The sequence below is a fragment of the Neltuma alba genome, unplaced genomic scaffold, assembly GCF_004799145.2.
Source record: "Neltuma alba isolate B1F8T4 unplaced genomic scaffold, ASM479914v2 tig00006608_pilon, whole genome shotgun sequence".
Lineage (NCBI taxonomy): Eukaryota > Viridiplantae > Streptophyta > Magnoliopsida > Fabales > Fabaceae > Neltuma > Neltuma alba.
Window position 1 is genome coordinate 1 of NW_021634513.1, and position 25,702 is coordinate 25,702.

General features: G+C 36.0%; 5 protein-coding genes across 5 annotated transcripts; 3 read left to right on the forward strand and 2 right to left on the reverse strand.

Annotated features, from left to right (window-relative positions):
- The first annotated feature begins 3,707 nt into the window (after nucleotides 1-3,707).
- Nucleotides 3,708-4,614, forward strand: LOC114750700 (uncharacterized). The gene has a single exon (XM_028939298.1). The coding sequence runs from the start codon at nucleotides 3,716-3,718 to the stop codon at nucleotides 4,418-4,420; it is 705 nt and encodes a 234-aa protein (XP_028795131.1). The 5' UTR covers nucleotides 3,708-3,715; the 3' UTR covers nucleotides 4,421-4,614.
- A 994-nt stretch (nucleotides 4,615-5,608) lies between these two features.
- Nucleotides 5,609-8,164, reverse strand: LOC114750694 (pentatricopeptide repeat-containing protein At3g62470, mitochondrial-like). Its single transcript, XM_028939291.1, has 2 exons — nucleotides 6,038-8,164; nucleotides 5,609-5,946 (listed from the first exon to the last, which is right to left on the reverse strand). Exon 1 carries the CDS (start codon nucleotides 8,001-8,003, stop codon nucleotides 6,072-6,074), a length of 1,932 nt encoding a protein of 643 aa, XP_028795124.1. The 5' UTR covers nucleotides 8,004-8,164; the 3' UTR covers nucleotides 5,609-5,946; nucleotides 6,038-6,071.
- Nucleotides 8,165-13,650: 5,486 nt separating this feature from the next.
- Nucleotides 13,651-14,577, forward strand: LOC114750697 (ethylene-responsive transcription factor ERN2-like). The gene has a single exon (XM_028939295.1). The coding sequence runs from the start codon at nucleotides 13,651-13,653 to the stop codon at nucleotides 14,575-14,577; it is 927 nt and encodes a 308-aa protein (XP_028795128.1).
- A 2,504-nt stretch (nucleotides 14,578-17,081) lies between these two features.
- Nucleotides 17,082-18,789, forward strand: LOC114750698 (WAT1-related protein At3g30340-like). The gene is made up of 6 exons (XM_028939296.1): nucleotides 17,082-17,266; nucleotides 17,368-17,430; nucleotides 17,571-17,687; nucleotides 17,830-18,250; nucleotides 18,357-18,508; nucleotides 18,627-18,789. Exons 1-6 carry the CDS (start codon nucleotides 17,082-17,084, stop codon nucleotides 18,787-18,789), a joined length of 1,101 nt encoding a protein of 366 aa, XP_028795129.1.
- A 1,568-nt stretch (nucleotides 18,790-20,357) lies between these two features.
- LOC114750699 (uncharacterized) lies at nucleotides 20,358-21,127 on the reverse strand. Its single transcript, XM_028939297.1, has one exon. The coding sequence runs from the start codon at nucleotides 21,125-21,127 to the stop codon at nucleotides 20,609-20,611; it is 519 nt and encodes a 172-aa protein (XP_028795130.1). The 3' UTR covers nucleotides 20,358-20,608.
- Nucleotides 21,128-25,702: the final 4,575 nt, after the last annotated feature.

A 25,702-nucleotide genomic window follows, 5' to 3' on the forward strand; every position in this document is an offset into this window, starting at 1 on the left:
AACACAGCCTCTTCTTTTCGCTGCGTTTCTGAGACGGTTATAGACATTCCAAGACCATAGCTGATCATATTCCCTCCATTGTTCCTCAGTTTCTCCTCCTGCCACACGCAACGAAAGAAGAATTCAGTTTCAGCAGAAATACGCATCTTCAACAGCTCCAATAAAATAGAAAAAGATTATCTTTGACGGAGAACTAGCAAGGAACTACATGCATCTAATCTGAAACATTTGTGTAGGCAGAAAAGGGGAGCCAGACAGGCATAGCAGGTATGATAAATCGAACGTAAGCTGTAAAAAATGGCAGGGCAATTCTCCTTTGGCAAACAAGAAGAGCTAACTGATGATGTGCATGTTCTCTCTGCCAAAGGAGAATTGCACTGTCATTCCTCAACAGCAAATCTCTGTCTTGAGACATGATGATGCATTGGAGGCTCTATATATGGGAAGCGATGCGCACCTTCAATTGGATATGCCATTGAAAAAGCGAAGGAGCAGCATATGCTGGTAGAGTTCCTCTGGCAAGTTTCTTTCTTGTTCATATGGTTTTCTGGTCCCCATTCTCTTTATCTCTCTCTATCACTTCTTTATGAAAATCCAATGATTTGTCTGTGTCACTCTTTGCATTTGGTTCAGATGCTATCAGTTTATGCCGACACTAGTCATAAAAGCATGTAACATAAAACCAGAATTTATGGAACTGTTGCTTTTGAATGGAAAGAGTCAATCAGACACCAACTTTTTTAGCTGAGGAAAACGAATAGCTGCATGTGACTAGAGGCATGTCACATTTTTGTTCACTGTTGCTGACAAAGTCAACTCAAGGCCAAAGCCCTCATGATGCAGTACGGGGAAGGGAAAAAAGAAGAAGAGGGAGAATGGAGAGACTAGAGAGGAGGGAGAGACAGAAAGAAATGAGGGAGAAACCAGATGAATAAAGGAAGGAGATTTGGTGTCCATCGAAATTGCAGAAAATTTTGGAATGCAGCACTAATTATGAGATATGGAATATTGATCAAGCGTATCAGCGTATTCTTTCGAACTTGAACCTTGTGTACTGTAGTTAAACAAGAAGGAAAGCGCATGTACCGTAGCAAACAAAAATCCGCAAGATTTTTGAGTTTTGACATAAAGAAAGGACACAGAAAACTCTTAACAATAGTGACTTTTCATGTGAAACAGCATAAACTCCGAGAAGAAACAAGATATGCTAAGTCAAAAGTGGAAGGGCAGTGAGATTGAAGGCACAAAGATAATAAGGACCACTTTAATACTTTCTAGTAACTTGGACAGCAGAGAGGATGTGCTGAGAATATCCATTGGCCAGTAGCGTGTAAGTAGCCACACACACAGATATATATATATATATACATGGTCGCCCTGACAATGTTCATCAAGGAAACAAAGGAGGCATTAATGGGAGAGTGAATTACAGGGCAATTACTTCCTTGGCAGATGGTTGCTTGGCTTCAGTGCCTTACAACCTCACTGCCAAAGAAGATTTGCCCGGCAATACACTCTTTCACACACACCCCCCCCTTGTTGTCACACTCCTTCACTTCATGATCCTATTTAAATTTATTCATCTAAGTCACCCTGTAGCTGTATTAAATTGTGGATCTAACACATCAATTTCTTTTTTCTTGGTGGATTTTTTTTTTGAAAAATTATTGTTCCTTTTAGAATTGTTAATACATCCCTTTTGAAAATTTTGTGGCAAGGGTATCTTTGCCGGTTATATTGATTTTTTCTCCACTTCCCTAACTACAACTACTCTTTTTCTTTTGGTCAAATAGGGATACCCTATAGGCTTTCTTTCAATTTTTTCCCTCTTCTTTTGTTGTGAATTTGTTTGGTCGTCTTTTTTTAATTTGTTAAAATGAACATTTGCGATTTCAACTTTGACCAAATACATTGATGAAGATTGAGTAAAACATTGTGAGAAGGCAATTGAATTATGAAATGAGAAGGACATTTGTATATGTTTGATTTTCAATCTCTTGGTCAATACATATGTTGTATGATTAATCTATAAAGTTGACCAAGGAACCCGCGTGGCATTGGAAGGTATGTAGACGAAAATGCCCTTTAGGGCATCCCCACATTCATTTGCATTCTTCAGTCATACACAAACGCGCTGCTCTCTTGCACAGTCAATCTTTTACCTACACACACACACACACACACAGTGTGCGTGCGCGCTTTATCATTATTAATTTATCATAAACAATAAATAATAAGCGTAATTATTATTCTAATTATTAATTTTTGTATCTATTTTGATTCAATCCTTTTAAAAAAAAGAAAAAAAAAGAAAAACCATGCATTGTATGCTGATGAATATATGAAAGTAAGAATTTGACATGTACAAGAGTCACATCACTCGATGATTAGTAGCCTTTCTAAATTCCAATTTTGATAGACTTCCATTCTCAATGAAGTATGAACAGAAGAGGGGCAGACAGAGAGCGCGAAAAATATAAAGATACGACGCGATTGTGGGAAATATTATGTGCCTATATTTGATTCAGGATTAATATAATCTTTACTCACTCAAGTTTGTTCTTATTTTGATTTTAATTCTTTAAGTTTCAAATCATAAGTTGTAATATTTTGGTACAAGTTTTTATTGAACTACCAGAACCAATATTTTTGACTAAGCACGTGTGTCTTTTTATTGGAGGCAATCTTATTCGAGATATTGTCAGACACTAAATATGGACACATCTTCTAACAGGAATTCAAATTTTAGTTTATCATGAGATGAGCCCTTCCGATAAAGGCTAATATTTTAAATAAAAAAAACTTGAGAGACAAAAAACTATAGTTGAAAATTTGAGGAACTAAAATTAAATTGTAGACAAACTTGTAGGAATAAAAATTATATTAGCCCTTTGATTTACACAAGATTAAATAACCATAAAAGCAACTAAATTATTAGAAGGTTGTGCTATCGTTAATCACGTTTACCACAATTTAATATCAAATCATAACCACCCTGATGTGCCCTCAACTGTATTATTTTCGGGTCTCAACCTAACAATCTAGACATTGGTTTACTTCCACAAACTGTGAGAGACTATGACATGTGTGAACAAAAATCGTCCATTCACATATTTCCTGATATATTTCATCCGTGAGACAGGAAATTCAGAAAGTTGTCTATGAAAATGGAAATTCAGGGAGCAAATATGCTGAAAGCTGCATCATTTTTAGGTATGGCAATCTAAGGAGCAATGATTTTAGTGTAGTTTGGAAGCAACCATCAATAATTGCTACTGCCAAAACCATTACTTTGGGCATGAACACATGGTGTGATCATGGAACAATAAAAACGATGTGACCCAAAAATGTCAATATCTGAGTAAAGAGAAAAAGATAGCCATTGGTGGTTGATATTAACTAGTCCCCAACCATGTTTTTATATGCTAACATCCTTAGTTATATACTGCGAACAACCTTGCTTTGCCTCTTCCTCAAGCTTCCTCATTCCAGATGCTTCCTTTTTTTCCAACAAAACCAACATTACAACTCCGAAAATATATGACTGCTACAAATATATTATTAATACTGAATTGATCAATGTAAAACGTGCGAATAGTTGGTTGGATTGGTGTTGTAATTTCAGAGTGAAATGAAGGGCAGTTTAGTGATAAAGTTGGGTATATATAGAGGTAATCAACTGCTGCTAACGCGCAATTAAGAAATGCCTCAATTGATGAACGCAGAGGAAGTCTTGAAGCTATATGATTCTTGCTGGTTTGAGCTCCAAATCCTGAAGGAAAACTCAAGTTCTTGTAGGACATCAAGGTCAGTATCAAACCCAGATCACAAAATGGAGCAAGAGTCATCAAAACCGAAGCTTTCGCGTATCAAAACCAAGCATACAAGGTCCCTGAGCGACCAGCTGAAGTCCATTACAAGCTTCAAGAATGAGACCTTTTCTCCAGACTCTGTTCTTCTTCAAGCTGATCTCCAAACCATCGTCTCAAGAAAAGAAGTCACAGGTACACAAGTTGAAGAGAGAGCGCAAGAAAATCTTGGAGTGTCGCCTTGTAATAAGAATATTGCAAGAAGGGGAAGGAAGAAACGGGAAAACAAGAGCTTGTCGGACCTGGAATTCGAAGAGCTCAAGGGTTTCATGGATTTGGGTTTTGTTTTCTCAGAAGAAGACAAAGACTCGAGTTTGGCTTCCATTATTCCTGGGTTGCAAAGGTTAGGGAAGAAAGATGAGAAAGAAAGGGAATCTGATAATTACTCTGCAATCCAGAGACCTTACCTCTCTGAAGCGTGGGATGTTCTGGACAAGCAAAAGAAGCAGAACTCACTAATGAGTTGGAGAGTTCCAGCTCTAAACAATGAAATTGACATCAAAGATAGCCTCAGATGGTGGGCTCACGCTGTAGCTTCCACTGTCACTTGAGGAAGCGCATGACGTTTCAGTTCTTTTCCTCCAGTTTTGTTGGAATTCCACATTTTCCAGAAACTCGTATACTTCTCAATCATAACAGAAGACAGTGTATAATTGTATTCACTTTTCATATCTTTTCGCTCGATTTGTACGTCATAGACAACATGTAAAGCAAAACTAGATGAGAATTGAAATGAGTTTCATCATGAGTGTACATAATTAACGAGAAAAAATTTGTTTAGATTGTTGAAATTGAAATTTCTACTTGTCTTCTGAATGATTATTTACATGCATTTCACTCTGCCTCAAAATGGATGTGTATTTCAGATTATCTAAATTTGAGAAACAAAAAGTCACTGAGTGTACTGCATTTACGAAGTTCTTGATAAAATCATACAAGCATATGCATGTCTTTAAATTCAAAGCAGATCAAAGGCGATCATGTAGACAGTTAATTTTACTAAAGAGTGCTTAGTCAAATGATTAACTTTCAGAATTTCTCGGAACCAACTTTTCTGCATATGATGGTTTGGAGTTCCATCTTAAAGGTGATGGTCGTAGATGTGAAGTCATTGTTCGTACAAGCAGTGATTGGGACACTGTTGGTTACACTGCAGGCTTTGACGCTATGGAAGGCGAATGGCTATCAGTAAATAACATATAGTGCATTTCTCACGGTTTATATTATCGCACTACGACTCATAAGGTGGTTGTTTTTTATTAATCTTTCACATATAATTGCCATTTTCTTCCTTAAGACCTGTGTTTTGAGCAAGAACGGTCTCGGATGCTCCACCATTTGATCCAAGCAATATCATATCATTGCAGGCATGCCTCTGCTGTTAGTATTTCTGTTTGTTCTTCATTTTAATGATCTTGCACGATGGTTCTTAATTATGGCTCAAAATTCTCTGCAGCTAATGTTCAGCAAATCTGAATATGACGGTAAATTAAATTGAACATTTAAGGAAGGTCCCCTTGAGCTCCCTATGTCAAGCATACGGGCACATATGAAGGATCCAATAACACCTAGGTACAACCTTACAATATCTTGTGTCACATTTACTTGCACATGCGCGGTCAGCGGGAGTTACCAGACCAGAAAGGCCCGGACTTGATTTGACTAAACAGCCTCCTGCTGTTCGATTAAACAAAGAACTGGGTTTTATCCTCATTAAAACCGAGGGTACAGAGTTGATCTTTGCATCCTGCTTAGTGAACATAAATAAGGATCCAGAAAAAATTACAACCATCAACAATGCTCTTATCCAACTCATACCGTAATCATACAACCCTGGTCAGTCAGTTTACCAAACAGCATTATACAAAATATGAATTAGACAAATGACGCACACAAAATCCCAAGAATTAACTCGGCTTTCAACATTGATTACAATGAAGACCTAACAACGTAACTCGCTGTCTTTTGGAAACTAAGTCGAACTACTTCACTAGCAATCCTTCAAGACAACAGAGTGCCCGAGTGAGAAAAGATTCCCAGACTGACCACCTTATTATCCAGAAGCACCATCGAACATCTATGATAGGAAGGAAATAAACCCAACATATTAAATTCATAACATGTTGCAGGCAAATAGCTGATATAACATTTTGGATTTAGCGTCATACTTGACCAAAGAGGCTCTGGCCGGCACCAAGATCTTCATGAAAACTGCCTACTATATTTTGTAGGCTCTCTTCTCTTGACCCTTTTCTTCATCATCTCCGCCCACCTGGCAAAGACATTAGAAACTTCAAATTTACCAGCAAATTTCATCCTTTGAGCTAACTCCTCAAGTATGTCAGGCTTCCCTGCTCTAGAAAAATCAGCAGCAAACTTGTTGTAATCAAGCTGTGGTGCCTTCATTCCCTTCTCGATCATTTCCTCTAAGAATTTGCATGCCCCTTCTGACCTTCCTTGTCTTATAAGCCCTCCAATTAACACAGTGTAGGAATTTTCATCAGGACAGAACCCATTCTGAAACATCTCATCCCAAATTGCATGACCCATTTCATAATTTTTTGTCATGAAAAAGGACTTCATTATCATGTTGTAAGTGTGAATAGTTGGTTCAACGCCACTTTGAATCATCTTCTTGTATATCCTCATAGCATCATCGGGCATATGTCGACTTGTCATCAACTTTATTAATGCATTATAGGTCCTCCCATCTGGGGGACAGCCCTTCTCCCTCATTTCCTTTAGTAGATTGTATACCTCACCCATTTTCTTCTGGTTTCCAAACCCAGTGATCAAACACGTGTAGACAGCAGCATCTGGTTGACACCCAGAATCGATCATTTCATGAAAATACTCAGTTGCTTCTCCCATCATTTTTTGTTTGCACAAATCCCGTATTACAATTGTGTAACTCCGAACATTGGGCAGTGGACCTTTAGCTTTCATGACTTTAAATAATTTGATTGCATCAGACTTCCTCTTACACCTTAACAAACCCTCAAGCATAACATTATGTGCAACAACATCTGGCTTAAATCCCTTATCAATCATCTCATTCCACACCCTCCCTGCCTCCATCAAGTTTTTAACCCTGCACCAACCATTAAGAAGCACCGTGTAAGTCTGTAAATTGTGCGTGAATCTGTCTTTCAGTTTTTCAAATATGGCCTGTGCTTCTTTACCAAGTTTTGCCCTTCCAAGTGTATCAAGCAAGAAATTAATAGAATCAACACCAACCTTAAATTTGTACTTCTTCATCAGATCAAAGATCCCGACAGCTTTTTTCCTCTCCTTCGCAGCAGCAAAGGCTTTGATAGCAATGGTGAAAGTTTCCATTGTCAAAAGGCCTTTCTCACCCATTTCCTCTACCATTGCCATCATGGTTTCAAACTGTCTAGTCTTCCCAAGAATATTCAGCATTGAGTTATATGTCCTGGAGTTATGGGCAAAACCCGGCCTCTGACCTGCCCAACAAAAGAACCGAAATGCTGGCTTCCGAGCATGTTTAAACCGCCCCAGAACATCGACAACCAAATCATCTGACAGTTGTATCCCACATCCATCAAGAACTGCCTCCATATTCCGATCCAACGCAAACAATTCATCGATCACCTTGCAGACCCTATCAACTTCATCCGGGTCAGCACCGGATTTAGCATTAAGATCCCTACCACCATCACAATCCCGATCACTATCATCATCCTCATTTCCAGATTCAACCTCGGATTCCTCATCTTCATCACCCCCAACACGTGCAAATGTCCTAGAACTATCAATTGCCGATGAACCAGAAACTTTTCCCAAAAGGGGAATCAACAATTCTTTTTGAAGAGTAAGGAATGTATAGGAGAGTGGCAAAAGAAATGGAATTTGACGACGAGAACGATAGACAGTGCAATTAAAAGAAGAATAAAACATACGAGACAAGGGCAGAGAGCTACCACAAGGAAAGCACACTTGCTCTCCTTCACGCCATCTTTGCCATCCATGTGGTCGTCCCTGATGGAGAGAGCGAAGCTCGGGGGAGTAGAAGGCATTGAGGGGGCCGAGTGGTATGGATGGATGGGGTCGCAGATTTGAGGGGTGACAGATCAATGTTAGAAATCTGACTTTGAAGAGTGTTTTCTGGGTCATTGAACTGCCATTAAGGACGAAGGAAGCAGAAAGCAGAGAGATTCGCAGAGTGGTTTGGTGGAGAGACAGAGATGCCGCCGTACAGCGGTTATGAGAGGAGGATGGGGAAGGAAGCGGTGGGGGTGAGGCAGTGTTGCAATAGCAGATAGCTGCGGTGTGCTGACTGCTGACTGATCACTTCGTCTTGGTCCCTTTGTTGCAATTGAATTAATGATTTTTTTTTTTTTGCCAACAATTGAATTAGTGATTTTATTTTAATGTATACTATTTCGTTTGGTCTGGCTAAAAGAAATTTTGACAGCACCTTCTTCGTTTCAGATGATGATACAAGAGATAAGAATAATAAGCGAATGTCATGTTATATACTCATTAAATCTAAGTTTTTTTAATAACGCAAATGTCGTAAAATAATCTCTCACACCATTCATTGTAAACGTTCTATTTTTTAGAAAATTTGTGATGTGTCCCAATTATATTGTCATATAAACCTCAAACTTACTGTATGAATTATGAGATTAAGAAAGTGTTTGGATAAAACCAAACTATAGTTTGAAGAATAGTTTCTGAAAGATAGATTTTGTTAAAAATATATTTTATAAAAAAGTGAGTATGATAAAGTGAGAGTGTTTAGATAGTTGTTATCAAAAACACTTTTTATATATACAAATTACTAAAAAATATATAAGTTAATATAATAATTACATAAAAGATAGATTTTATAATATATTTTAATTTGAAGGAATAAAATTGTTAATAATATATTTTTTACCAATATAATTAATAAATAATTAATATGTGTATATACATTTAAAAAATATAAGATTAAATATGTTTTTATAAAAAATGAATACCTTTTCCCAAAAAAAAATTATTTTACATTAATAAGGGAGGAGAACAGGTAAAAAAAGAAGAGTGAGAGAAGAGAAAGAAGAAGCAATGTAAAGGCGTGAGGGGCAAAAAATTTCAATGACACAGCAACAGGAGCCAGATTCCAGAAAACAAAAAAAATATGTTTATGGTAAAACCATGGGTTTGATAAGGTAAATCATGGTTTCATGACAAAACCATAGTTTGGAAAAAAAAAAAAAAGGCTATTTTTGGTACCAAACTTTGGTTTGGATTCTAAAAACACTTTTCACTTTTCACAAGTTTCCAAACACCTCCTGAAGAAGGAACAAAAAACCAAACTGAACGGGTGTTTAGCTGGTTATAAAAAAAAAAATTGAATGAGTTTTTTTTTTAAGAAAAAGGGATCGGGACAATCTTTAAATTAGTAAAAATTAATAAGGTTAATTCATTAGTAAAGTTGATTTAGTCACAACAAAAGTTTGCTATCTCTATTTTTTCCTCAAAACACATGTTTTGTAGGAGAGAGAAAGAGAGGACAAAGGTTTTTTCTCATAATTTTGAACTTATTTTTCATAATTATGAACTGAACAGAGAGAATGGAGCAAATCACTCCTCCTTGAGTCCAAAAAAAAAAAAATCACTCCTCCTTCTCTGCACTTTTCTAACTCACTAGTACTAAATATTCTAGGAGGAAAACATGCTTGGAAGGCAAAAGCTTAACTCAATAAACTATAAAAATGATTTATTTCCTATTCATGCGTGAAAAATAGAATAAAATTAAGTTGAATATCAGTCTAGTGCCTGCTTTGTGCACCCACCTCGCATTTGGCCCAGCACGATGTGTATACAAGACTATTTCTAAAGAAACTGTAAAAAGAAAAAAAACAAGCCGAAAAATAACAAATTGATTTCAATTATGAACAAGATATAATTATCTCCATACAAAATATATTTTATTAAAGAATAATATTAAAATAAAAAGTATCATATTTTGAAATTATAAATATCCATTAGTTAAACATTATTTTTACATAACATTAAGGTAATTAATAAATTTAAATATTTAAATAAAAATAAAAAATTCAACTCTTAAAAATTGTCACGTCAAGCAGAACATAACATAACATGAATCTATCACGCACACAAAAATATTATATTAACAAAAACAATCTAATAGAATCAATTGATGTTTGAAAAAGAAAAAAAAAATTGACGGCTAAAAAAATTGAACAATATAATGATATATATAGGGAGAGGGGCTTGGATTCGGTTTTTTTTTTCCCCCCTCTTTGGACTGTAGCTTGGATTGGGTTTACATATTCAATTTCTTCAACACGCTACCCTTCTGGCTTACTTGAATGATATTTTCTCTTTCCCTTCGTTAATGGAAAGGGGCTTAGCGAATGACCTTATAATTTAATGACAAATTTTATGTAACAATATGTGTTCCATCTTATTTATAATATTTAATTGTCAGTATTTTAACAAAAGTGGGCTTAAACTCAATTTCCTTTCTTGGGTTGGCATAATTCTGCGAGTAACTTCTAGAATTTGGTGGCTTTACTTATGATTTATTAAGCTGTCATAATTTCACAGGGACTGATAAAGGAATACTGTTCCATTTATAGAAATTATTGTACCCACGCAGCCTCAGTAACGGCGCGGCGCCCACGGTCTTCGGCCGCTGTTTTCAGGCGGGACCAAACTGTCCCCATCCATGCAACGCAAAATTCAACACCATAGGGGTAATTTGGTCCATCTGATAAAACACAGAACGAGAACCAACCAACCCCCCCCCCCCGCCTCTCATTCTTTTGGCAATCTGTTACAGAAGGAAAAGAAATAGCTTCTTCCTTTTTCTCAAATTATTAAATTAATATAAACCAAGCCACATCCACATGGTTCGTCTCTGCCCCCCCGGTCGCGCAGCTTTTAGCTTATTCTCTCATGGGTTCGTCACGGGTTTTCCAGAGCCTAGACTCCCTATGGTTCTACACCAACGTCTTGACTTGCAGAGATGGCCCTCAGCCTTGTTTGACCCCATTCATCCACCCCAACGACGACGAGCCTCCCAAATGTGATTCACCCCTGAATCTGCAAGAAGACTCTGAGATTGTTGAGGCCCAGAATATTCTTTGTGAAGCAGAAACGGAGACGAAAGACAGAGGCGGAGGAAGGAAGCGAAGAAAGAGAAGGAACAGGTCAGAGCGGCACGGAACGAGGAAGATTATTGGGGTTGAGTTGGGGTTCGATGAGAAGCTTAATCCACTAAGCTGGACGCAGCTTCCTTATCATGATGACATCGCAATGAAGCAGCATCTCAAGTCATGGGCATATGCAGTTGCATGCATTGTGAAGTAGCGGATCATCATTTTGGACATGATGGCGGTCGCTGGAACTAACTCTTGAGACTTCTGGGTCACTAATGGAAGATATTGGATATTAATTAACTGATGATTGAAGCACTGCTCAATTATGTTCTTATTTGTAGCCCCCTGTCTCTGTTTAAACTTCTCTCTGCCTCATCAAATGCTATATGTAACCCAGCAGTGTGTAATGGTGATTATACTTCTGTTCAACTCTAATGGGTATTAATTAATGATTAGCATTATGCTTTGTGTAATTGTGTTGAAGACTTGTTGTACCTTGGGTGGGTGGATTAAGAGTGACAAGTGAGGTAAATATTGATCTGAGTAAACCTCAGTGAAATACTGTAGACGTGGGAAACTGAAGCTGGAAGCAGGGTGGGCGGTAATGTAGGGTTGCCTTGTTATGGTGAGGAGAAAAGGCGGAAGAGTTCTTGAGGATTGTAGAGCTGTCACGGCGTTACGCCAGAATGGTAACTGATGAGATGATGCATGATTCATCAGTTTGCCTATTGCTTCACGTGGAAACTGTGTTTTCATTTGTTTAAGGATTCAAATATAACTTTGGATTCATGGTTGCTTCATGTTCTTGCTTTTGCCGCCATATACACAAATATGTTATGTGTAAAGTGATAAAGTCGACGGCCTACCACACTTTTTCCGGAAAAACATAACGTCTGGGTGTTCTTTGTTTTCTGGTTTTTTTTTTTTTCCACATGAAAAGAAAGCTGGATTGGCCACAATTAGAATAGTACAGATCCTGCCTCATCATAAAGATGAGGTGCTAATTAAGCAGGGCTGGCGGCTTTATAAAATAGAGATATTTTGATATTTTATGATCATCAAACGATGCAATTTTGTATTTCCTATGTTTTTTTTCGGGGAAAAAGTTCTGAATTTAAAAATTATGAAATTGTACCGTTTCATCACCATAATATATTATTTTTTTATTACATTTTATGTAAAATATAATACTCAATATATATATAATCGAAAGATTCAGGTATTAGAATGAACATCATTATAAGTGGTCACTGGAAAAAGTACATATTTATCAGATTTCATTAGAGTTTAGGTAGCATGTGTACCTCTTGAGCACTCGTACGTCGCAATACGAAGATCACGCACATGTATCTAGCAACTTGGATCTTGAATTCGTTCAAATAGAAAAAAGAAAGGCGTCCATAAGTTATAATACGAACATCTACACTTTGTTCATGAGATGAATCATTAATAATCATATTAATCTTTAAAAAAAAAAATCATACTACCTCTCATACTTAACATGAGAGCTAATGAATTAATTTCATAAGGTTAAAAAAAATTACGATTAGTTATTTGTAATAAATAGATATTGTCTTTCTTAAAATACCTTGTTAATCATGTGTATTAGTTAAAACTATCATTTGATGAAACTTTTAACATATACAACTACTACAAGACTACCTTAGAAAAAAAATCAATAAATATGAGAGATAAAATAGATTGAGCTAGTTTTATATTTAGGATCAAATTAAATGTCAAACATGCTCATATATTAAGTATTGGATTTAGTATTTTCTTTGATCATGTTATCATTTAGTCTACTTCATTTGGTGTTATCTCCACTATTTGAGGTACCGCGGCTTAATCCATTAAGCTTTTAACATGGTAAAGAATATTGTATTAAATGGGGCCAATTAGATTTACTCAGTCGAGGGTAATTATAAGCACATTGTATTCTAAAATGTTTAAGCAATTTAATTTTTCTGCTTTATTAATAGTTCTTTCCCAAATACTCCTCCGGTCCTAATTATACGACCCAATTGACTTATTTGAGGAGATTAAGAAAGTAAGTTAAGTTGGTTATTTATAATAAATAAGTGTTGTTATTCCTAAAATATCATTGCTAATTAAGTATATTGGCTAAAACTATCATTATTAGAAGGATTATCTTGGAAAAAAATGCATAAATATAAGAGAGAAAATGGATTGGGTCTTATAATTAAGACCAAATAAAAAGTCAAATTGGGTCTTATAATAAGGACCGGAGGAGTACTTATTTAATTTGAAGTGAGATCTGCCCAAGTTTCATCATCTTATTCTTTTCTGTTTTCACTTATCAATTCCCGTGTTCATGTGTTACGTTTTCACCAAATTAGAGTTTCTAACCTAATTAATTAAATATTTACGACTTAAATCGATCTTATGACACGGTCATGAGCAGACAGACCTGTAAGAGAATTTACGTTCGTGTACGTCGATACCAACTAAACGGCCTGCAATAATGGCGACGTCCCCATAAACAACACTCATATCAATCCATTTTACCTTTGTCGCCATTTCCTTTGTCCCTTTTACAGCTCTCAAATGCCTTCGTTTCATCTCAGCCCTATTAATAAGTCGTCACCTCCAAGTGTTACAGAACATCGTGATGTTAATACTAAGCAGAAATGAAAACACCAAGTAACGAAACGAAGGGTAGGGCGAAGAAGTCATCGTCACGGGGCCACCACAGGTTCGTTGGCGTTCGTCAGAGGCCGTCCGGAAGATGGGTGGCCGAGATCAAAGACTCACTTCAGAAGGTCAGGCTCTGGCTCGGAACTTTCGACACTGCAGAAGATGCAGCTCGAGCCTATGACTCCGCGGCTCGTGCCTTGCGTGGTGCAAATGCTCGCACCAACTTTGAACTGCCGGATCAATCTGCAGCCTCTGGCTGCGGCGGTTTTAGCTACGCGCCGGAGAACATGGAGCCCTTCTCGTTCGAGGATGTGCCTGAGGCTGGTGCAGATTCAGATGGACTTGTTGGTGCTCTCAGAGCCAAATTGTTTGATGATGGGACAAAGACATCATCGAATCCTACGTCTATTATTGGGTATAATGCGACTTCGAGCTCAACTACACGTAACCATCCAAGCAACACAGAAATATCAATACCCTCAAATCCCCCCAAAGCTAAGAGAGTAATCGTTTCGGATACTGTAGATCCTGGAACGACGACCATGAGGAGCATGAGCTTGGGCTGGTCAAACGATGCAGCATATGGACTGCCATGGCAGTCACAGGAGACGAATCAGGGCTCTGAAAGTGGCTTACTTGCCGATGCTGTTCGTGGAAGCACGGGATCGTGGCCTTTTTCTGGGGTGGCTGAGCCGGAGTCAACCTTTGACCTGACATGTTCAGATCAGGGGTTATCCAACAGTGATAAGAATGGTCAAACGAATGTGGTGAGCTTAGAGGTGAATCAGATTGGTGAAACTTCGTCTGAGTGCTTCTGGTCACCTGAGCAGCAACAGTTCGTGCACTGTGATAACAACAGTTGGTTTAGCCCGGTGGCACTTGGGATCCACTGCTCTATACTTCCGAGCTTGGTTGATTAACGTTAAAGAGTCATCAGACAACTCCTGATCCACTAATTATTCTTTTAACCCCATCATATATATCGATTTGTTTGTTTTATAAATTCATCAGTACCAAGTCATTATTTCATCAATTTGTTTTGTTTGTAATGACACGAATAAACAATAAAGTCTTGTTCTTTAAATCCTTTTGGCTACTTACTGATTGTTTGATCGGTGATCGTAATGATATACTTTGCTTTTCTGGCAAGAAAGGATATATTATGTATATGTTTCTACCATACATCAATATACCATTTATCAATGTATTCGCAAAATCTAGAATAATATTCTCATGAAATATAGAAGTCTCCTTTGCAAAAGAAAGGTCCCACTTCTGATAAGACTATGAATTCTCAATCCTTTTTACGTCCAAGATTGGAAAGCATACGATGCTGCGAAAGTCAAAGGTAATGGGAGAGTTCGGGATATTTTAGCTGCAGAGAGTATCTTCTACAAAAGAAAGGTCCCACTTCAGACATAATCTAAAAAGATAGAAAAGCTCCGATACAGTAACAGAAAATCTCTGCCAGATCGATGTTTTAATTTATACCATTAAAAATACAGAGTCCAAGCATGTTTTCATGAGTGGCCAAAACACCCCAGTGTGCCCAGAAATTCCCTAGTCCCACAATTATATTTGGCACGTACTTTGAGATAGTGGTGGCTACTCATAGGACATACTATATAAAAATTGATTAAAAAGGTAAGAGGCACAATCTATGGTTAGCGGAGAAGGGTTCTCGTATGCTTGAATCCTTTTTCATCAGTATATATCAACGTGTTTCAGAATATAAATTTTTGAGCGATTATATGCTTAATGATCTTTTAATAAAAATGAACGGTCCTTGTTATGCCACAGACATCTCGGTATTCATAAAGAATAATGAGAAACATATCAGGTGAAGAATGCTGCATAATGTTGCAGAAAAGCTGAAACCCGAACAGCTTGGACTCTCAATATCATAATCCCCACCCAAAGATAATCCAAATTAAATCTAAAAACACTTTTAAAAAGTATTCTTATGTAAATTGGAATAAAAATTTTCTAACTCTTATTTCATATATTATAAAATTATTTTTAAAACCATGATTTGATTTATATTCAAATACTTCGTAAAAATTGGTCCTATACATGCATATAGTAATGGCTGTTTTAAACATCAAAATGATTTTACACGTGGAAAAATTGTAGAGCCAAAGGATTATATATTCGGGAGGGACAAAATTCATTAAGGATTGGTTCACTTATTTTTTTTTTTTGGGTGTAAGTCAGAATGTCCCTAAAGTTTTGTTGGACTAGGAGCATTAATGTTAAAATCCTCCTAATAAATATGCTTCCCAAAATTCATATTATATTAGAAAAAATAACTCTTAATTTCTATTTATATCCCACTCTTAGGAGCTAGCCTCAGGGACACGATGTGTATTCACTTAATGTTTGAAAAATCAAGTTTATTTGGAAACTTAGTTTTCTTAGAGATATATATTTTAGTTTTCTTAGAGATATACATTTAAATCACAAAATTCTCTCTTTAATATTGAACTTGATAACGATATGAGATCACCAAAATATCTCTGAGGATACAAATTTTACTTATCAGAAGATATACATTCCTTGGAAAATTTTATATTTTCAATTGAAAATTAATATAATTTCATTCTAAGAATTTATCAATTTATAGCTTTCCTACATTCGAAATGTACTAATTTCCATTTATCGACCAACATCAGTCACCACACAAAATCACATCAGGTGACTTAAAGGAAGACATTAGACATTAGAGATGAATCAGAATCACACAGGTTATAAAAACCCCAGAGTTACAGGCCTTATCTCGTACACTACAGTAGGAAAAAGTCTCCACTGCTGATTTCCTGTTTTCCTGCTTCTTCTAGCTTCTTCTTCTTCTGCACCCAGATCTGACATTTTGTTCCGGGTTTTGCATCAGATGTGAAAAATGTGTCTGGTGTGCTATTTGGAGATATGACCATGAAAGTATTAGATGCCATGTTAATTAAGAGAGGAAAAGTGTCCCGTTTTTTTATACACTCTTAGCTATAATATTCTTGCCACCTATAATCATACATGGTTTAAGAATACAGAATCCTAATCCTGCGTTAATGCCCTGCAACGCAAAACTCATGGCCTAATTAAGGCCAATGATATTAGGTACACGGGTTTTGAACCAGCTTATTAAATGTATTTTCTACGATCCTGGGAAAAGGTTCTCCAATTATGTCCATGTTGAGCAGGATCATTAGTCTTAATAAAGCAAAAGGCAAGAGCATAATTATAGTTAAAGTTGGTTTCTTTTTGTGTTTGCTGTGATTCGCTGTGTTTAATCTTGCCTTCTTTTGTCAATATAAAAGCTTCTTCACCTCACTCTCCATTGCATCTCATAACTTTTTCTGCTAAAGAGAAAGATAAAGGAAAGGACGAAGGCTTCTGTAACATCCTATAGCTTCACACTCGGCCCTTGAGCATGAAGATGAATTCTGAAGCATGGAAACCTTTTGTAGCAATGGTGTTTATTGATTTCGCTTTCGCTGTCGTCAATATTCTTCTCAAGAAAGTCCTGCAAGAGGGCATGAACCCTTTGGTTATAATCACATACCGCTTGTCTGTTTCTTGCGTTTTCTTAGCACCAATTGCTTTCTTCTGGGAAAGGTACGTTCTTGTAGCCCCAAATTCTGTGGCCTCCTTTGTTTTCTGGACTCAATTCCCGAAGAGAAATCAGAAATCTCATAACCATGTGCTTTTGTTTGCAGAAATGGCCGGCCAAAACTCACTTTTCGAATTTTATGTTACCTCTTCCTCAGTGCATTATTTGGGTTAGTCAGATACACTTCTGTTACTTCAGCATTCCTTTTTTCTGAATCCATTTTTCTTCATGTTACCATAAAATGATCTATTGTGTAGCTAAGAAACTAACCTTCTCGTGGAGTAACACTTGATCAATAATTTCTTGCAGGACATCACTCACACAGTACTTCTACCTTCTGGGAATCCAAGACACCTCTGCTACTTTCGCATGTGCCTTTATTAACATGGTTCCGGTGGTCACATTCATCATGGCACTACCATTTGGGTATGAACAAAAAGGCACACCCCTTTCCCCTTCCATATATATACACTCATCAGTATACTCACATAAGTTCACGTATTATGTTGATGCAACATTAAGATTCAAGGCATATAATCAACTAATTCAGAAGCTTGTTCCCCTTCAGGTTAGAGACTGTGAACATAAAATGCAACAGAGGGAGAGCAAAGATACTTGGCACAGTGGTGTGCATTGGAGGAGCATTGTTATTGACACTGTACAAAGGAAAGCCCTTGTTCAATTATTCTCAAAGTGAGGCAGCAGCTGCAAGTCATATGGTTTCTGCAGTGAAGCAGAATTCTGCTCCGAGGAACACAGAGAGATGGACCACTGGTGTGATAGCTCTGATTGTGGGGACACTGTTTTGGTCCTCTTGGTTTCTCTTGCAATCAAAAATAGGAAAGAAGTACCCCTGCCAATATTCTAGCACAGCCATCATGACCTTCTTTGGGGCCATCCAATCTGCTGTTCTTAGCCTGTCCACTTCCCAGCACTCGTCCGTATGGATTCTAAAGGGAAACATGCAAATACTCACTGTTGTGTTTTCTGTGAGTACTTATTTTCCTGTGTTAAATACAAAACCGATATATTTTGGTCATCGAGGTTTCATAGTGTAATAAAGACCAAAGTAATGAAACTCTGTACGATATGCAGGGGATGGTAGGATCTGGTTTGTGTTTTGTGGGGCTGTCATGGTGTGTGAAGAAAAAGGGTCCTGTGTTCACTGCATCATTTAGCCCTCTTGTTCAGATAATGGCAGCCATGATTGACATTCCTATCTTGCACGAGCCCCTTCATGTTGGAAGGTAAATGCTTACAATAACCACTCATATGCTCACCATTATGACTTAAAACGTATTTAGCCTTTTACAACGAACAATTATGAAGTATGTGACTGATTTTTGCCTGATTCGGGTGTTGCAGTTTGATGGGATCCATATTGGTGATGGGGGGATTGTACATTCTGCTCTGGGGTAAGAACATGGAAAAGCAAAATCACGAGAATATGACTAAGCCATGCCAACAAGATGGAGAAATCATGGGACAAGAACCTCAAATGCAACACATCGTAGTCTCCAGTGATTGACAGGGTGTTTCATTTTTGAACTTTGCAATTCCTCTGGGGAAAAAAGGAAAAATGATTAAATGAATTTGTTTCGTCCTTTTTTTTTGGGGGGGGGGGGGGAATATCTATTCGTATAACCTGATTCTGATTGTTCAGTAAATGATAAGTTGTTTCAAAGTTAGGTAATTAATTATTGTATCTGCGCTGCTAAATGCCAAGTCTTTCTTTCTTTCTTTTTTTTGAGTTGGAAGAGCTCCTATGCTAATTCCCTCTGTTGAACGACCCCACACTAACCTGGCTTTAGAATTTTAAGAATATAGGATGGTCCTCAAATAAAGCACTATGTTTTTAATATAATAACGAGTTTGTTTTTTATTTTGATCTTAAATATAATATTTTAATATATTCTTCCATATTTATACATTTTTTCTCAAAGTAATCTTTGTAATTACGATAGTTGTAGCTAATACACTTGATTAATAAAAATATTTTAGAAAAGACAACACTTATTTATTTCAAATAACTGACTTAATTAATTTTTTAATCTACTTAAATTAATTAACTAGTTTTTACATTAACAATCGGTTGGTAATTTCAGGTTAAGGAAAAGATGGGTTATTTATATCCTTGAAGTGTAGTATGGTGAAAAAAACAAAAATCTTCGGATACAGTCATTAAAGTACCAGATAGCTTAGCTGTTTTAACGCACCAAGGCACCAACTTTAAAAAGTAATATTTTGCTGTTTAACTCGTTAAAATAATTAAAGAAAAAGATTACATATTTGTTAAGGTTAGAATCGAGGATATGTTGTTTGTTAAGATGAGAATCTAGGATAATTTATTTGTCATGTAATGTATACTTGTCTCTCAAACTTTGTTCTAATAACTTTAATTTAGTTCAATCTCTGTTTTTTTTTTTTGACCGGGTAATTTAATTCATCTCTAACGTGTAATAGTAATATGTGCGTGTGTGTATTTTTTCAAGAGTATATGATTTTTATTTTTTTTGGTTGACAGAGTATATGATTTTTAGATATTAAATTGAATTGACATATACTATTTTAATACTGTCTCGGGTGCTTAATATAAGAACTAATTAATTAATTTAAATAGATTAAAAAATTAGTTAAATTAGTTATTAGTAATAAATATGTATTTTTTTTCTAAAATATCTTTACTAATCAAGTATATTGGTTAGAACTACTATTATTATAAGAACTATTTTACAAAAATAAATAAATATGAGAGACAAAATAAATTTGGATCTTATATTTAAAATCAAAATTAAAATTAAAAGAACTCTCATATTATGGATTCGATGCAGTAATTTTTGAAAATTCTTTCCCAGAAATTAATTACAAATTTTATATTCAAGAAACAAATCAAGAGCAACAACACACTATACAGGCAATGATAAGATTATGTTTCTGAAAACATTTTGTTCCTAATTACAGTACAGTAGTTATTTAATATAACATAAAAGTTTACTTCGAAAAAATTCAAAATATTAAATTATCGAATAATTAATCATTTTAAAAATAATAAATTAATCTTGTTTCCATAATTAGTAAGAATAACTGTAATTTCTGCAAAATAAATAAAGTAATGTTATTTAGTCATCACACCATTATTATGATGTAATAAACCTATAATGATAAATAAGAGCCGATTCCTTCACCCATGATTAGCGCAGAAATAAAATAACAATTACGTGCGGAAAAAAGGAGGAGGGAACAAACACACAATGAAGAGGCAAACGGGAAATCAACGAGCTCCACCCGCGTTTTTCAAGGAAGAATTGGACGTATAGTTTCAGAACTGCACAACCACAGCATTTATCTCAACCAGAATGGTGTTGCTCAGTGGAGGAGGCGGAGGACGAGGCTTCGGCTTCCTTCTCTTTCTTCTTCTCCTTCTTCTCCTTCTTGGCCTTCTTCCCATGCTTCTCACGGTGTCCTGATCGTGGCCCTGTGAATTCCGAGATATCCAAGCACACTCCAGGATCGTTCGCCTCGTAGCTACCGCCCATCATCATTGAGTTGTTTATCGCCTGGAAATTGCTGTTCACGTAAGTATCCAATTCATCCTGTTCTTCACTCCCGTGAAATTGACCTGATTTTTCTCCCAGTTCGCTTCGCAGGGTGGCGCCGGTGTTGTTCCCCGCCAGGGTGATGATCCTCACTCCGTCATCTTCCTCGTCCTCCAGATTCTGGGCTGACCCTGACCCGGATGATTTGTGGAGATCCGTGACCCGGTGAGTGATGGCGGACACCATCTCCCTGATTTCTCTGTCCAGTTGCCTGTGCTTCTCTGCTTCGGCAGATGCGGATTGGCTCAGTCTAACTTGTTCTGAAGGCATGTTTCAAAAGTCGAGTGATGAAATTTTCTAGCTGCGATAATTATTTAATTGGTGAATTTGAGTTGAAGTACTCCTTGCATTTGTGTGTTTGTCTATATAAGAAGGGATTATATATAGGAGCAATAGCCTCTCGAGTCTATCTTCTGGGAGAATAAAGCAGATGGGATTGGAATGACTTGAATGGCAATTAAAGGATTGTGTTTAATTCAAAGTAGGAAACAACATCAGAAAGGCTGGAGAAGGATTGCTTCGTTATTACTTAAACCAAATATTCCTCTGTGGCTCCCGTGCTTCTTCTTGTGATAATCATTTTGAAGGCCCGGGGGGTACATATTTTTTTGAATCTGACGATCCTCTCTGATCATTCAGGCACAATTAAACTGTCCCTGCTGCGTGTGAAACCGTCAGTTCCTTGTACACCTGATTCATATATATTTTCATTGACGCAGTAGGAAGTTAACTCACTTGCACTAACAAAATTCCTGGTTTATTGAATTGGCTACCATGTTTATTAAATTCGACCACCAGAAGTTAAGCCTCGCAGTGGCCTTTAGGATAGTCGATGTCGTGAAGTTAAGAGAAGCCTCCATTGATTGTGCAGCTAACAAGGGTGACGCATTGCTTGAACAAGTTCCGTTCTGCCTCTCTGAGATTGTTCTGTTCTGGAGGGGACGGGTTAGATATTGTAGCGCTCTTGTTATGTATGCAAATCCAGTAGGCTAGTTTTTTTTTCCCCAACTAGTAGGCTAAATTTTTAAAAGCTGTTTATAAAATTTATTATTTTTAAAATAATAATTTTTAATAAATCATTTATTTTTTATAAACAATTCTAAATGATACAAGTTGCACTACTTATTATTTTTAAAATAATAATTTTTAATAAATTATTTACTTTTTAAAGTGTGTATGGTCGATACATGATGATGATTCTTATCATCGTTATTTTCTAAGTAAATCATAATTATTACTCACTATTTCAAGCTAAAATGAGATTTGACCAATAGAAATATGATTAATTGTTTATAAATAATATAATCTATTATGGGTTTTGTTATATAAATAATGATTTTTTATTTATATAACAATTTTTTATTATATAAATAATGATTTGATTCATTATGTTTTCAATGTAACTGTTTGTTCTTTAATTTTATTCTCACCAATATAATGAACATGAAACAAATGTTCATAAAACATAATAATAACATATTAACAAAATTACTAAATTCAAATAATTTTTTTACTATGAATTTCGGATGAATTGAATTTCAAAAATTTGTCGTGAGTCTTTTTAAGTTGGCGATAGAAAAAATAATTTATTTTTAATTTAACTTTTAGAAAAATGAGATTAAGTAATGTGATTTGTATTTGGATTAATTTTTATTAAAATTAATTTATAAAATAAAAAATTGTTTGAGTTATAATTAAATAAGTTTAATCGGTAGAATGTCCAAAATGAATGTAATTTTTATTAAATAATAACAAATAATTAAATTCGTAAATTTAAAAAATATAATAAAATTACTAAATTGAAAATATTTTTTATTATAAATTTTTAATGAGTTGGATTTTTAAAATTTTTCAGAGCCAGTATATACATCTAAACTTATAATTTATAAATCAGAATAAGCATTTTTAGGATAAATAAATAAATAAACTCTTACTAATACAATGGAAATGGATATTAACTGAGAGGGGCCCATCCTCCATGATCCTGACAGAAAAAAAAACAGAGGACGCAGATAGCCGCATCGATCATGAAGCAGCAGGCTACGTGGCACAAAACCACAGGCAGCATCCCAATCACAAAGGGGTTTTAAGCCAAATTGGAGATGACAAGTTTGGAGAGATGTGACACGATTGGGCCACCATGACCCCCTCACAGGCATAGATATCCGTGAGATTATCATAGATAAGATAAAATATCATTATTTTTAATAGTTCAATTCCAAATTTTAAAATTGGATAATCACAAACAAAAAATCTATTTAATACTACTAATAAAAAGAATAAAAAAATAATTATTAAATTTCAAATTTATAGATCAATATTAGTTATTGCACTTATAAAAAATAATTACATTTGAAAAATAAATAACAAAATTTTTTTATAATAATTCTTAATTTTAAATTTTAAAATCTAATAGTTATTTTTTTTTAGATTTCCTCAATCCTGCTAAATTATTTTAAGTTTAAATATGGGAAAGCTTATCTTATTATCACTGACTTAACTTTTTGAGAATTTTAAAATTGGCTCTCTCTCTCTCTCTCTCTGTGTATATAAAAGACGCTTTGTCCGGCCTGGCTCCTCATTCTGCTGACGCCGACGCAGTGTTTAGGCAGAGCATTTGACGTTGGAGTGGTTGATTGTGGAAAGTGTGAAGAGATGATACTGGTGTCGGTGATGGCGGAGGTGCTGGAGGAGTACACGGCGTTGCTGTCGACGGCGGCGGAGCAGGTCTTCCTCTCCGCTCCGCTCCCCAGACGGGTTCGTCTTCTCATTCTCCGTCGCCTTCCTCGCCATCGCTATACCTATATTCCACCCCCTTCTTCCAATTATTAGTTCGAATCACGACGGTCCTCCTCCCACGCTCTCTTTCTCTGTGTCAAGTTTCCAGTATGTTCGTCCATTCTCGACCGGCGGCAGAGTGGAGCTTGCATAGAACTAGAAACAGCTTCTTACTCTTCAATAGAACTTGTAGAAACCTCAATTAACTCCCTCCCTCTAGTTTTTTACCCTTTTGTTATTCCCTTTAGTTGTTTTAATTATTATTGTTATGACAGTGGTTATTGTTATATTATTGTACGACTTTGGCTACTAATATCCGAGCAAGAACGAGGGTTGTTAATCTTTTTTGTTTAGAACAATTTTGAAGGCTTCAGGGTAACTGTATCTTCAAAAACATAAATGAGTTCAAAATTGTTTCTAGCATAATTTTTAATTGGAGTTCCTGCTAAAATGTATTTATAAAGATTATGAGTAGATATTTATAGATGTGAGTATTTGGACTAGCGATTATTGACAAATTTGGCGCAATATGCAAGAGAGGTGTTTGAGTAATAACAAAACTATAATTTCATATGTGTTTTTATAATATATGGTGTAAATATATAAAGAAATTTGTTTCAATTTGTAAAAAATTGTTTCTGAAAAACAATTCTGACGTAAGCCAAACACCTTCTAGGTCCAAAGACGGAAGCCTGGGTTTTAAAAGAACGGAACCAGAACAATCTTTTTAGGGGTAAAATGATGATCTTGGGCAGAAAAGGATAAGTTTCAAAAAGTCATAATATCTGGCATATTAAAATGAACGGCATTCCTTCTTCACTTTGAACTTAAAAGACTGGATCTCTTCAAACCTGAAACAAAACCTGGGTAAGGCTAATATTGAAAACTGGACAAGGCTAATATTGAAAACTGGAATCTTTTCTGGGGTGTAGGAGTGTGGAAATTATGGAAGTGGAGGAATAGTAACTTATTTGACGAGAACTTTGTTAAACCACCTGACCCCACTTCTTATTTGAGGAATAGTTGGAAATTATTTACTCAAATGAATGATCATAAGGACGGGGGTAATTCAATTACTACTCATGGTGCTGAAACGTCCTCTTCTTGGTTTCCCCCTCCTATTAATTGGATTAAGCTGAATGTAGATGGGGCTATGGCTATGGACTCCAACAAAGCTGGATGTGGTGGATTGCTACGTGATCACAAAGGTGTTTGGATTGCTGGGTTCTCTCATCAACTTGGCCTTTGCAGTTCGCAGGAAGCAGAAGAATGGGCCATTTTTAGAGGCCTGAAATTAGCTTGGGACTTTGGCTTTAAACAAGTAATTGTGGAGTCGGATGCTAAATATCTGATTGAGCAACTAACCAGACAGAACCAAAGTAATAGTTGCAGTCTCCTGGTCCAACAAATTCTAAACATGCTGAACTTCAACTGGACTATCAAGTTAGAGTATATACCGAGGAAAAGAAATCGTGCTGCTGATTGCTTAGCCAAGTTGGGAATCTCATACTCTCAGCTTTTTGATATCTGCCCGCCTAGTTTAAAGGATTTGATAGCTGAAGAATGTTTGGGTTTCAAACCCAGTGAATCTTAATTTTATTTTTTCGGCCTTGGGCCTTCTCTTGTAGCAAAAAAAAATGAACGGTACACATGTCGACTTCCAGAAAAAATATCTAAAACTTCCCAATCTACTGGTATCTGTGTTTCCCATCACTCTATCTCATGTTATATGGACATCATTATCAATCACTGTATATAATTTTGTAGTATCCTAGAAACGGAGAAACTTACTAATAACGATAGGATTTGATGAATATGACGTGTTTTAAGTTGAACTAGTGTTTTACTGGTGACTATAATTAATCGCATCCCCGGGTCCAATATTTAAAGAATGTCCAAGGCAGCACTTGGAAGTTACATGAACGCAGAAACCATGGAGACTGGAGTGACGGCTAACGCATGACATTTTTTCCCCCATGACTCATCTATGGGTTGTACTCTTTCGGTATTTAATATAAAATCTAATTATTAAGTTGGTTTTGATTCTAAATATAAGATTTATTTTTC

Coding starts and splice junctions, on each gene's coding strand:
- LOC114750700 (XM_028939298.1), top strand. CDS start 3,716: ATGAACGCAGAGGAAGTCTTGAAGCTATATGATTCTTGCTGGTTTGAG.
- LOC114750697 (XM_028939295.1), top strand. CDS start 13,651: ATGAAAACACCAAGTAACGAAACGAAGGGTAGGGCGAAGAAGTCATCG.
- LOC114750699 (XM_028939297.1), bottom strand. CDS start 21,127: ATGCCTTCAGAACAAGTTAGACTGAGCCAATCCGCATCTGCCGAAGCA.
- LOC114750698 (XM_028939296.1), top strand. CDS start 17,082: ATGAAGATGAATTCTGAAGCATGGAAACCTTTTGTAGCAATGGTGTTT. Junction 18,251..18,356: donor TACTCACTGTTGTGTTTTCT/GTGAGTACTTAT, acceptor TACGATATGCAG/GGGATGGTAGGATCTGGTTT. Junction 18,509..18,626: donor GAGCCCCTTCATGTTGGAAG/GTAAATGCTTAC, acceptor CGGGTGTTGCAG/TTTGATGGGATCCATATTGG.
- LOC114750694 (XM_028939291.1), bottom strand. CDS start 8,003: ATGACCCAGAAAACACTCTTCAAAGTCAGATTTCTAACATTGATCTGT.